Below are 14239 nucleotides of genomic sequence, written 5' to 3' on the forward strand. Positions count from 1 at the left end.
TTGAGCACCATTAGTCACTATCACGTTTGTGGCTTTTACAAACAGTGCTGTAATACATCACCCAGTAAATAAATCTTGATCCTAATTTATCAGTTGAGTAAATGGCAGATGTTATTTTTATTCATTCAGTCTTTCAGTCAATTCTTTCTTCATATTGTCAACTTCTCCAGGAATGGATTGTGACTTTTTCATTGTTAATTAAATTAATCAGGAATAGAATTTTTATACTTAGATACTCTACCTTTGTAAATCTAACCCCTCAAGTACCTTAATAAAGATGTTAAAATTTATCTGAAGTGAATCCTTCTGAACCAGCCTATGATAATGCTCTGAAGGGGAATTAGGTCAAATGAGCCAGTTTCTCTCCACTTTTATTGATCATATGTGCTAGAAACTTCTGATTTAAATATTTCATGATAACCAAATACCTTCCGGACACAATTTTTATGTCTCCCTTTGGTTTCTGTGTAGCATAAGAACAAAGGAAAGATGTTTTTGTAAATCAAACAAAACAAATATATTTCTCCATTCGTAGAAAATTATGCTTTCTACAAAATTGGGCAAAAAAAAATCAATTTCTATTTCTATGATTCTCATTCAAAAACCTATCCCTGAGTTTCTATTGTCTTTATGCCCCATATACTTATTACAATTGAAATCAGGTCAAAATTTACATCTAGGAGTGCCTCAGACAAGAAGAGAAGGAACGCGAATTGCCAGATAGTGGGTGCACCAGGGAGAAAGTAGCCTCACCCCCTCTACCTCAGTGGTTGGAGGGGAGGGTCCCCCATTTCCTGCCTCCTACTCCACGATATCCTACCCACCGAGAAAGTATTCTCTATGTTTCAGACTTCCAGTGGTATCAAAGACATTTGACCAGTTTGGGTAGAAACTAGGAAGCCACTTAAATTTTTTTTTTTTCTAAGAACTATGTCCTCCTAGGAAAAAAAGTTCTCTGTGGACTTCTGACACAAAATGATTTGTTTTGTTTTGTTTTGTTTCATTTTCTGGCTGTTATCCAAATCTGTCTCAGGGAAAACAAAAATAATTCCTTTTCGTCAAATGGGATATCATAAATGGAGCTTAATTTAATGCTTTTCTATTAATTCAAAATTTTTACTCTGCACAAACAATTGAAAACTTGAGTGGGAGGCTAAGTGCCCACTCATCCAGCTGTAGTGAGGAGTGTATGAATTGTGTATGAATTGAGCAATCTATATGCATTGTTACTAGGGGAAGCATGAATAGTTGAAGAAACTGAATCAGGTCAGTTTGACTTATAACCAGAAAGGTAAAGGAAGAAAAAAAAAAAAAAGAGGGACCCCAAACAACCTTTCTCAAAGTAAATTTATCTGTGGTATTAATGTCTATAGGTAATTCACAACTCCTGTTACAGGAAAAACGGCATCCTGGAATTTGAAATATGCGTATGTGTTCGTGTGCGTGTGAGAGAGGAAATACTGAAGACAGAGTTCCCGTCAATATTTGGCAATAGAGAGAATAAGGGGGTGTGCGTGCCATTTCGCAAAGATTCTGTTGCATCCAAAGATGATCATTTACTACCTTGACTAAGACATTCTTACCTCATTACAGTTTTTTCTGTGAAAGGTTGGCATGATCTGGGTTTATGATATGAAATGCAAGCCATGTGACACACACCTATCTTTATAGATCGATGCCACCTTCATTGCTCTATTACGGTCTTTCATTTGCACAGATTCCTGGAGTAAAACAAATAATGACGTAGGCTTGACACAAAGAGGGAGCTCCCAGAGACTGTGTTTTGTTATGATTCTTCCCTTCTACACATAAAGGCCACCCTCCATCTGTCCTCTGCATATCCAGATAGGGAGATCAAGATAGTGTTACCAATCGTGAAAAGCCCTCATACAGATTAACCATCTTTCATTTTGTTGAGTCCAACGGATGGATAAATAATTGCAATATAATGGAGCTGAAACACAGGTCCGAGAGAGAAGAGAGCTGAATTCTAGCTCAATTCTGCCACTTAGTAGCCATATAAACTGTAGTTTACATTCTAGGTGTCAGTTTCTTTGTGTGTTAATGATGATATTTATCAAAACATGATTTGAATAGGTGCCCGTCTAAAGAAAAGGAATAGAATTGGAAAAACCGAGTGTTACACTCAGGTTTCCTTATTGGCAGACATCCTGTCATCTTTACGATGCTGATATGGACAACAACTCTCTAAGAGAACGATATAGGATAGAGCATGTCCTGAAACCCTTCTATCTTGAAACCTTCTTCCGTGACGCACATCTGTGGATGAGTGATCCATGGAGTGTGTTTTCGAATATACTGGGTAAGATGGCAATTTTAGGATTCTGCTTCTCTGGTCCTGCCACGATCTGGTGATGGGGCTGTGTGGGCCTAGTGGCATTCCACTGACCCTGCTGTGGAATGTGGTTGTGGTTCCCTGGAGACCTTCACAGAAAAAATCCAACTTCAGCTCCCTGGAGGCCACCAAGGCCTCTCCTCTGGAGGCTGGTCATATGTCCACCCCCTGCCAAATCCACCACAGATACTATACCCACCCCCATCAGCTTCTTCATGGACAGGACCCCTCCTGACATGTTACGTTGAGGTCCCTCTTACTTGCCCACGTTGGATGCCATGTTTCTTCCCCGCCATTGGTGGAATAAAATCCAAGACTAAAGACCCCCACACTTACCTCTCAACCAATGAATAAATCAGGTATAACTCAGGTAATATAACAAAAGATTTCAGAGCACTTTTATTTTATCTTGTTTTCCTATATCTTATTTGGATTATTTCTTATATCTTATCTCCTATATCCGCTTGGAACTGGGTACGGAGACAGGAATAAGACATAGTTTCTGCCAGATGAATATCATCCCTCCTCTCGAGTTGCTTGCAGATTGGTGGGCGAGACAGCTTTGTCAATAAACGGTCCTAAAATATTGTGATAGTTTACATTAGTAGTATGTGCAGGTTGTTACAGTAAATTTTTTTTTTTAGGTTAGCTATATCACTGTTTGACTAAGACAGGTCCTGGTGGAATTCCTGGCCTTTTGGAATGTAGAGGGTTTAAATAAAAGATCTGCAGCTGTGATTTATTTCATGCAGAGTGACGTTTCAGGTGGCTAGATTTTCCTGTTCGCTTGCCAGCAAGAATCCAACGTTTTGTAAACGGCTTCCCTGCTCTTAAAAGCCTGTCAATTAAATTCATGTGTCCAGGGCTCTGCTGGGCACTGGATGCGAAGCTGGCAGAGCAGAGTTTCACTCTCCTTGGATGGCCTTTGTGGACCTTCTGAACAGCTCATCAGGGAGCTGGTGTTTACACTTAGGTCTTTGACCCAAACTGACTCCTTAGAAGAATGCACGGAGCACACATAGCTCATAAGCACTGCGGTGACCCTTTTTGCCTCTGGGGTCCTGCGCCCACCACCCCAGAGGCTGCCACTTGAGGCCCCAACTGTGACGGTTAGTTCTGTGTGGCCACCTGGCCAGGCCAGAGTGCTCAACTATTTCATCAAACGCTAACCTAGATGTCACTATGAAGGAATTTTGCAGATACGGCTAACATGTACCATCAGTTGGCTCTAAGGAAAGATTACCCCTGATGCTGTGGGTGGGCTTCCTCCAATCAGTTAGTTCAAAGGCCTAAGAACAAAGCTGAGGCTTCCCTGAGCACAGGAAATTCTGCCTCAAGGCTCAGCTCCTGCCAGACTTTGCAGCCCCCCAGCCTGCCCTAAGGATTTCACACCTGTTGCCCCCTACAACCACGTGAGCGAATTCCTCAAAACAAACCTCTGTTTTTTTCTGTTCTGCTCTGAGAACCTTGTGGTTGACCCACCGTCCCTTACATGCCAGCCTCTGGGCCGACCCTGGAGATTTTCCCAAGTGCACTCTCTTCCCCATCCGAAGCCCCTTCCCACCCCTAGGCTGAAAAGGCCTTGAAACTATTACATATTCTAGTACAATTCATCTCTGTTATGAATTAAATAGGCTGTTAAAAGATGTTGTGTTCATTGGACTGAAATCACATGTCTGGGAAGTAGCAGTCAAATTTGAATCCAGGTTTACCTGATCCCAAACTCTATCCTATATTCATTGCACCATGTTCCTCCCCTGTAAGAGAATAACGACCTGGGTAAGAATTACCTGGTAGGAAAATATTCCATTTTTTCCTGTGCCACTTTTGTATGTGGAAGGATTTAAACATTACCTAAATGAGAGATGTGTCATGCTGACATCAAATATCTTATAAATTAGATTAAAAAGACAGGATTGTTCTAAGGTGAATGGAAACCTTTTTAAAATTTATTTATTTATTTATTTATTTATTTATTTATTTTAGCTTTTAAAAATGTTTTGAACCCCACCGCTCCTGGCCCTCGGAGGCTGATACATCAACAACATGCAAAGCATTTCAACCATCAGGCTGCCTTGATCTGGCTTTGCAGAGGTGGTCCTGACCTATCTGATGGACTCTTTCTTTTTTTTTTTTTTAATTTTTTTTTAACATTTATTTATTTTTGAGACAGAGATAGACAGAGCATGAATGGGGGAGGGGCAGAGAGAGAGGGAGACACAGAACCAGAAGCAGGCTCCAGGCTCTGGGCCATCAGCCCAGAGCCTGACGCGGGGCTCGAACTCACGGACTGCGAGATCGTGACCTGAGCCGAAGTCGGACGCTCAACCGACTGAGCCACCCAGGTGCCCCATCTGATGGACTCTTTCCATCTACTTAGGCATCCCTGACCCTCGCCAGTGCACTCTCTGACTCTCGGCTACACAGGGACCCAGTCAAAAAAAGGACACTCCTATCATCCTCATTCTGAAGTTAGACAGCTTTTAAGAAAGATTCTTCTCCAAATTTTCAGTTAGTGAAAGTAAAGATAACTAAGAGTCAGAGAGCTCAACTCTAGAAGTATTACTTTAGGGTCTCAAAGCTATCCATTCAACAAACGCATATTAAACATTTACTTCATAGGAGGCACTTTGGGAGAAACAAAGATGAATCGCATTGCCCTATGATTAATAATGAACGTGGCAGTTGTTCTGTGCCGGACGTTCTAAAAACAGAGCTTTTCACGCCAATGAAAGCAACCAATTAGTGGCTAGTGAAATCAATTCAGTGGGTCACAAACAACATTATTTTTAATTAAATAGAATACAATAGAAGAGAATAGGAAAGAAGATAGAGTACATGGCACACAGAGAGGTTAAGTCTTTCTTTCTTTTAGTTGTATGTGTGCATATACTGGTTTCTAAAGGCAGATGTATTTCTTACCATGAAAGGTAGTCAAAAACCATTTAAAAGCTACCGAGAGAGAGAGAGAGAGAGAGAGAGAGAAGAAAACATAAGCTTTGCTCTCAAGAAGCTTGCATCTTGCGGGGAAGACAAAGGTAATTAATGAACAGCAGAACCCTTCGTCTAAAGCAGACTATGACTAAGGGGTACAATGAATGTTGCTGATTTAGTGTTCCTATGAGATTTAGGCCAGGCAAAACTCACCGTGACAGCTCATTACTTCTTCCTCCTTGAAAAATTCCTCACTTGGCTTCCAGGACAACATACCTCGCTGATCTTTGTCATACTCCCTTGCCTATTCTTCCTTAGCTCCCCATCTCCTGTGGTTGGGTCCATGCCAGACGGGCACAGCTCTTGGACCACTTTTCTCTACTACCAACACTAATTTCTTAGGTCACTCAGTCATTATCTGAGCTTTCAATACCATGTGAGTGCCCACGTTTGTTTTTGCGGCCCAGATGGCCTGAACTCCCAGACTTGCATATCCAGGGCCCTATTCAACCTCTCTACTTGGAGGTCTCATGGGCATCTCACACAGAATATGTCCCACAGTAAGCTCCTAATCTTTGTCACCCAAGTCCGCACCTCCCTTGGGTTTTTCTCATCACAGCTAATGGGAATTCAATTTTTCCAGCTGATTAGGCCAAAAATCCTGGCATTGTTTTGACTCTCCCGTTTCTCTCAATTTCCACGTCCAAATCATCATTGAGAAGCCTCTGGGCTCTACCTTCTCCTCACCTTCTCGGCTACCACTGTTTCTCACCTTCAACTCTCATCTGGTTTAGTGCATGAGCCTCCAGATTCTTCCCTGGAGTCTACCTTATCCCCTCTAGCAACCTCAACTCAGCAAGCCGAATGATCCCTTTATTTATTTATTTTTTTTAAGTAGGTTCCACACCCAGTGTGGAGCTTGAACTCATGATCCAGAGATCAAGAGTCCCATGCTGTACCAACTGAGTCAGCCGGGTGCCCCACCAAGTGATCCTTTTAAACCAGGACTTCTGGTATCTCTCATCAGAACCTCCAGTCTCTTACCATCTCAAGGAGTAAATGCCACAGTGCTTACCATGGCCTGTGAAGCCCAGTGATCTGGACCCCATGCCCACCCATCACCCCTCTTGTTCTCACCTGCTATCTCCTCTCACTCCACTTCCCCACCAACCTCCTCAAGGCAGCATGGCAGGCAGACCTCCCCAGCGGGACCTTCTCACTCTTCTTTCTGCTCCACGTACTCACCCTACAGATCTGCAAGCTGACTTCCTCCCCGTTCAACCCTTACTCAAGGTCACCTTCTCAGGGAGGCCTCCGGGGGCCATGCTCTGCAGCATGGCAAATGGCACGACTATCCCTCCTCCACATGCACACTCTGCTCCCCTCTCCTGCTTTCCTTTCCTCTATGCCAAAGCTCACTATCTAACGTACATTTTATTTACTGTATTCATGCCTGTCTTCCTCCCTCCCCATTCTACATTGCGGTACCCCCAGTACCTAAAGCAGTGCCTACGTCACAGTAATAGGCTCAATAAGTGTTCACTGGATAAATGAACAATGGCTTTAAAGTATTTGAAAAAGTCACAGAAGAAATGACACCTTTAACTCCAGCTTAACCACCAAGTCGAAGAAGGTAATACCATAATAAAGTTTGGTCTAAGAAACCTCACCTCAAACTCTACAATGAATACTCCCGTTGGGACATTTCCTTTCGATGGAGCCTGAGCTAGTTTAGAAGTACTGGTTCAGATAGCTACTGAATGTGTGATACTCATCTATGTACATGCTCGTATGACAAGTTCTGTTAGTTCCGTATCATGTTGCCTAGAGGAAGTGGGTTGAAGTACAGCCTTAAAAGTACAAATCTCCAAAAGGCAATTTCCCCATATGAGATTATTAAATGGAATGTTGTATTACACATGTGCCTAAAGACACCCCAAATATTATTCCAGTCTTTCTAGATGTCAACAACTACATTCACATAATTTGAAAGGGGATATTTCATTGAATTAGAATGAATAGTGTTCATGAAGGAAAGATTCTATTTTGGTCCATTTGAATACAGTATACTTTTTTTTTTAAGTTTATTTATTTATTTTGAGAGAGAGAGAGAGAGAGAGAGAGAGAGAGAGCATGAACAGGGGAAAGGCAGAGAGACAGGAGGAGGAGAATCCCAAGCAGGCTCCACGCTATCAGTGCAGAGCCAGAGGCAGGGCTTGAACCCATGAACGGTGAGATCATGACCTGAGCCGAGATCAAGAGTCAGACGCTTAACCCACTGAACCACCCAGGTGCCCCTGAATACAGTATAGTTTTAGGTGTCATGAATGTAATTTGGAATACAAAGACCGAACAGCACCGAGGTGCACTAGTAATCAGATGATAGTGATTTTTTAAAAGAAGGATATTTTGAACTTTTTCTCTTCTCAAATCTATTGGTTTTTTTTCTACTATACACCAAACAGCTAAGTTAATGGTTCACAAGGGTAATAATCTATGAGCTCATTTGAGAAAACTTAGTATCCCAGACTTAATGGTAAACTAAAGGAAAATATTTGCTGAAATCTACTGCAAAAATTTGTAATTTTGAATTAAGTATTAATACTGGAGATGATTGACTTGATATTCTGTGGACTGCAAACTAGCTGTTCCAAGATTATCAGACTTGAAGTTCTAAGGAAAAAAGATCCATAGTCATAAACATTGACAAGCAGTGGGGGCTCAGAACTGCTGAGACACATAGAAGATTTTACCCAACACTGAAGTTCAGTTCTGATGAACTACATTTGGGCTACTATCTACCTCAAGAGGAAGATCACCAACCTTCTACCCACATCTCTGCTTTTGAGCACCAGGCACAGAATTCTAATTTGCCTCAGGGAATTCAAGTTTTGGAATTATAGCTACAACCATAGGGGATGTAGTGGACAGACGTCATCACGTATGACTACACCACTAATGGGAAAATATGATGGCTCATCTAGCCATTGCAAACCATCAGATATGCCTCCAATATGCCTGAAAGACATGTGAGAAATGAGCAGTTGCATTAAAAGATAAGAAAGGGCTCCAAACTAGCTCATCTCCTATAAGTCAACGGAAATAAATGTGAGATACTTACTATAGACGTAAACCTCTGCTGTTTTTAATCTTGCTCTCTTTTAGGATGCTTGTTTTCTTGCTTTTATTTCACGAAAACTAGTAGCCAACTATAACTGCTGGATGACAGGTGTTCTGTGGACATGATTTTTTCAAGTCTTTTGGTTCTTTCAAGCATCTACCCCTCTCTACTTGTTACGGTTTTCAAAATGTTACAGCGTTATAGCCCCCAGTAACTTAATGCTTGAGTTTTATGTTGAACGGAAAATTGCTGTTTTGAAACTTATGGACAGCAAAATGATATGATGAAAAGAACATAGAAACTTGAAACAAACCTGCCCTCCCATTCTAGTGTGACTTACCAGCTGTAAAACTTAGTGTAAGTTATTTAATAGCACCGAGTCTCAATTTTCTCATCTTTGCAATGGGATTTGTATTGCATGAGGTAATATTTGCGTGTTGGGATTATACAATGGCCACTAGCAGGCCCTAAGGCTAGCTACTTCACTGTGGATGTACTGAATGAGAGAGGAAATGTCTTTGACCCAGCATTCCAAGCAATGGTCGAGACGCTTGCTCACCGAATAGGCTTAGATCACGCTCTCAGCCTCAAGCCAAGCAGGGAACGTGATATGCTAATTGGCTTAGCCAATCCTCAAGTGCAGTTCCTTCTGGGGAGGAAGGGTTCTCCAGAGCAGAATCATGGGGTTGTAACTACAAGAACCAGAAGTAGAACCAGGGCAGCAAAACCCACAGATGTCCACCACCATCAAAAATACAGGGGGGAAAAAAAAAAAAAAAAATACAGGGGGGACGAGGAAGAAAATTAATTTTCCTCCCCTGTCCTGAAATTACATCAGAATGTGGTATTTTAGCTACTACTTCTTGATGTGGAATCGTAGATAGCAGCCCCTCTGATGTCAGCTATCACCTCAGTAACATTTTCCACCGGTCGCTAGGATCCCTCCTCTCCTTTGAGGGGTCACGGACCTCACCCCTCACATTTCTCCCACAATGCCTTTTCTCAATGGCATCCATGCACTTCACACACATGTACATTCAACTCCTAAGGAACAGTTTCACCACCAGGGGAAGAAGATTTTTAAGAACAAAGCACAAACCCAGTAGGTAATTCAAACGTACTGAAATACTCTACTCAGCTTGACTTGCTCTAAAGCTGTTTTTCCCTTTCCTTCACTTATCCCCCAGATTTGCCCAATCCACTTAAAATTTGTAAATCCCGTTGAGACCAGAGACTGTGTTTTATAAAATGCTTTTGGTGTATTTACCCGGCACCTACTATTGTGCTAAGTACCCTGTAGATTCCTGTAAACGTTGGTGGGTGAGGATAATTCCATAGGGGCACAGTGAGCGAATCACCATGGCTTAGTACTGTTTACAAAGTTCTATTTGAGGGTGTTTAATAATTTTTATTTGGAGGGTGATGTAGCAAAGGGTCTAATAAGCCTTATTTAAAAAGAGGTAGGTATTTACTCTTGTCCTTAAAAGGTAATTTTTAAGCAATCTGAAGCAAATGAAGGTTTACACCCGCTTTGGGTTTCATGGGGAGTTAGAAAGGGCGGTTGCCAGAGAAATCTGATTGGAAAACACCAGTCAGGCCTTGGGATCTGCACATCGCATAATTGTAATTTTCCTATTCTTGCTCTTTTTTTCTGCTTTTTGCTATGAGAAGAGCAAGCTTAAAAGGCTACAGGGACATTTATGCCAAGTCGCATTTGTCAAGTTGAAAGCTGTGTGGAGCAGAAAAGCAGTTCTCCCAGCTGTAAAGAAGATGCAAAGGACCCGAGTGAGTAGGGAATCTGAGAGCTCACTAAAAGTGCTTAGAAGGCCGATACATTCACGCCATTTCTGTAACAAGTTGTAGGCAGGCACTTGAAATCCAGGGTGAAGCCTCCTTATCACTGGGGTGCATCCAGGCCCCCAAAGCCATCCTTGAAAGCTGTCGTTGTCCTTCAAGTTTTCTACTCCCCGCAAAGCTGTCCATTTGTGTTTAAGCGCTGATAACAGCAGTTGGTAAGGGCACCGTGAAACAGCGAGACAGCAAATGCTGTTTTACTTCCTACTTAGGTGTCTATTACTTTAAGCCCTCCTCATTGGTGCTAGCAAGTTAATGACAAGATAATATTTATGCTTATTTCAATGGTTACATTTTATGTTTATTTTAAAAATACAGTTGAGTGGGAGCCTAAGCTCCATTTTTTTTTTTCGTTTATTTGTTCAGTGACTCAATCAGCATACATTCATCAGAGGCAGGGTGATATTAAAGCTGTGACGTCAGACAAATCCAGACTCCTACTCGTTATTATGACCTTGAGCGAGTCATTTCCGCTTTTGGAATCTAAGTTTTGTGGCAGTAAAATGGACATAGTAATGCCTGTTTCACAGGACTGCTAGAAGCACTTAAGTAAGGTATCTCTTCCAGCCCTCTGCGATTATTCCACAAATGTCAGATTACTCCATATATATCAAATCCCTAGCTCTCCTTTCATAAATAGTTTTTCCTCCCCATATTTATCCTTCTTCATGAGCTCAGGTAAGACCAAGTAGGTTGACCCCCTCAGCCATAGCTCAGCGCCCTCATTTACCTGGTTCCTCTAATAGAAATACTCAGTTGCTGAAGGGATCGACAGATGCAGGGGTAGCCTTGCGAATATCAACCGATTATCGATCTCCACCATTTTAACCACTGCTCCAACTTGCCATATTGTCCTTATTTCTATCCCACCAATAAAATGCCTAACTTATTTCTCCTAGCTTCCTTGGTTCCTGACGAAATAGAACTTTGATTTCAGTCCCACCTCAGCCTTAGATTCTTGGGTTTTCCTCCCAAATGTCTGCCATCCCGACCTGCTCACAGAATTGCACTGGCCTACCCTGGTATATTTCAGGACATATGTTCCATTCCAGCTGTCCCAGCTTTCTAAGGGTCTGCATTCCTTTTGTGGCTCTCAGATTTCCCAAAATCTCACACATTTTCATTCCTCCAAACCTCACCATCCAACCTTCCATCTTGAGATAATCCGCTCTCCAGGAGTCACCCACACATGGCTTCATCTTCCAGCCACCATCTCTCAGACCATCACTGGCACAAAATGTCTGACTCTATCTACATGTAGTTACACTGTACTGACTGCAGCCCAGCAAAAGTGGGGGACTGAAACCACAGGTCCTTTGGAAGAGCCTTTTAAAAGTAAGCCTTCTCTTGTCTGAAATAGTATTTCTCATAAATTATACTTAAAGGCTTGTAGTCTTTCATTTGTTTTATTAACTTTTTTTCCTCTGGACAGAACTTAAAACTATATGGAGGGTTTTTTTTCTTATCTGAAATATGTATTCTTTAGATTGCCATAAAATAACAATTGTTATTCAAAAGACAGCCAAGATCTGAATATGGAGAGAAGCGGGGGGGGGGGGGGGGGGGGGAGGCGGGGGGGGCGGGGGGGGCGGGGGGAGGTGAGAGTGGTAAATCCCTGGACTGTGACAGTAGACCCCATCTTGAGTATAGTATCAACCTATACTAACTACTAACCTCTCTGGACTTCAATTTCTTTTTTTGACAAGCTAAGATTATAATACTTCTTATCCTTCAAGGTAGTTGGAAGGATCACGAGACATGTGAGCTTCTGTTTGTTTGCAAAAGCATGGCACAGATGAATGCTAATTATTATCATCAATTTGGTCACTATTAAATATGAACATTAAGTTCTATAACCAGTATCCCAGAATACATCCATGTCTTGTTTTTATTTTTGCACATACTCTTTAAAAGGCATTTGATTCTAAGATAAATTTTTCATGCTTTGGCATCTTTGATACTGGAATGAATCATATCATCTAGGGAGAGTCAGAGTTTAGTTGGTGGCATTTCTTTCTTTCTTAGTGGCACAAAAAAACACCGAGGGTTTTGCAATGATATCTTAGATTCAGGACAATGTGGCATTTGGATATTAGAGGAAAGCTGAAGGAACTAAGTGTACTTTGTCTTTTCAAAATGGAAACTTCATTAACCAAGTGGGGATACGAGCCCCCAAAATCAGCAAAATGTTTGAGACATTCAGAACGGAAGGTATTATCTTGGGTCATATAACTTTTCAAGGTTCCTCATGGGAAAGACTTTTTAAGCACCCCTAGTTCATCACAGCTTTTCCTCACAGATCTCCCAGAACAAGTGTGATTCTCTTTTAACTGAGTTTGGGGAAACCTAAAGGAGAGGGGAAATGGCAGCACCAGAAGACAGTCTACTTTTAAAGATCCTAAAAGAGAGATAAATACATTTTTGTGTATGAAATTTTTATATTTTTACATAGGATAATATGTATATTATATTATAAAGTATATAGTATATAGTATGTAGTATATATATATATATATATATATACATATATATATATATATAGTATATTCTTATACTAGAACATCTACATTTAAAAAAAAATTTTTTTAATGTTTATTTATTTTTGAGACAGAGAGAGACAGAGCATGAGCAGGAAAGGGGCAGAGAGAGAGGGAGACACAGACTCTGAAGTAAGCTCCAGGCTCTGAGCTATCAGCACAGAGCCTGACATGGGGCTCGAACCCATGGACAGTGAGATCATGACCTAAGCCAAAGTTGGATGCCCAACTGACTGAGACACCCAGGTGCCCCGTAGAACATTTATCTACTTTAATGAGCCGAAGATCCTCAGCTAAAATACCGCTGCTTTTTAATCCCCAATATATTTATGGCTGGCCGTACTTTAAAAGTAGCCATAAAGAGACAGCTTTCTAACCTTTTTCTCAGATTTTTATGATGTTTTGAAGTCCACAAACTATATTCACACACATTATTTCTATTCATTACACCTCTATTATCACCCCCATTTTAGAGATGGAAAATCTGAATCAAAGAAGTGAAGTGACTTATCCAAGATCACACACAGTGAGTGAAAACAAAGCTGTTGTTGGAATTCATTCATTCATTTAGTGTCACGTTTACCCAGAAACCTCTGGTCTTTCTGGCAATGTACCAAGCCCTAGAAATAGCGAGGTAAACAGTAATAAGTGTGCCCCCCCTTTTCCCTTTCAACACCCCCCCACCACCTCTGTGACTCAGCACTGCACAGAGCAGAACCTTCATGCAGCCCAGAGGCCCCCTCACCCCCACCTCTTGGCCTTGACAGCCCTCATACATCTGGAAGGCACAGGTTTGGGGTCAAAGTTTTAAAACAAAACAAAACTTTGAATACAAAAATAGTTCCTAGGGAGGTGTTTCTTTTGTTTGTTTGGTTGGCCGTTTTTTTTTCCTCTCTAAAATTTCTGCTTTGTAAGCCAAAAAGAGGCATTTAGGATTCAATCACTGGGAAGCCAGGTAAACTTCCGGTGGCCTAAAGGCTGCAGGCTTCCCTCTCAATCCTGCAGAATAGAGATGAGACCCCAGGACAGAGAGCTGGGAGTACTTCCTGATGGGAACTCTCACTTAAAATTGATGGGAGTAGACAGTATATTAGGACTTTATGTTTTTGCTTAATATATTTCAATTATTCCTGCTCCTCCCTTGAGAAAGAAAATTGGAAGCAGGCATCAGAGTCTTCTTGGAAAGCCAATGTCATCCCTTGGAGGGGTGGGGAGGGAGTGTGTGTGTGCTAACAATAGTCCAGAGCTCCCCCAAAATACCTTTGCTGAACACTCCCTATGCTCTTGGGCACATTACTTCATTTAATCCAGGCATAACTCTATGGGTAGGAAACAGACAAGAAAATTGAGGCCTGTACCTAGTTACTGACACAGCAGGAACTCAAACTTGGGTAGTCTACATGTAGAGCTCACAACTCTGACCCTCCAGCAATACTG

The 14239-nt window shown here is 41.6% G+C and overlaps 1 protein-coding gene across 18 annotated transcripts in view; it reads left to right on the plus strand.

Annotated features, from left to right (window-relative positions):
* Nucleotides 1-14239, plus strand: part of DLGAP1 (DLG associated protein 1) — an 892830-nt gene that overhangs the window by 611188 nt on the left and 267403 nt on the right. For 4 of the 18 annotated variants that reach the window (XM_060613358.3, XM_060613356.3, XM_060613357.3 and 1 more), the window contains exon 2: nt 10083-10196. The exons of 13 other annotated variants lie outside the window; for them this stretch is intronic. In XM_060613358.3, the coding sequence (XP_060469341.1) occupies nt 10083-10196 (114 nt within the window). Of the gene's footprint in view, nt 1-10082; nt 10197-14239 lie in introns of those variants that run through there. One more of the 18 variants, XM_078435397.2, reaches the window with a different exon arrangement.

The sequence above is a fragment of the Panthera onca genome, chromosome D3 (assembly GCF_046562875.1).
Source record: "Panthera onca isolate mPanOnc1 chromosome D3, mPanOnc1 haplotype 2, whole genome shotgun sequence".
NCBI lineage: Eukaryota > Metazoa > Chordata > Mammalia > Carnivora > Felidae > Panthera > Panthera onca.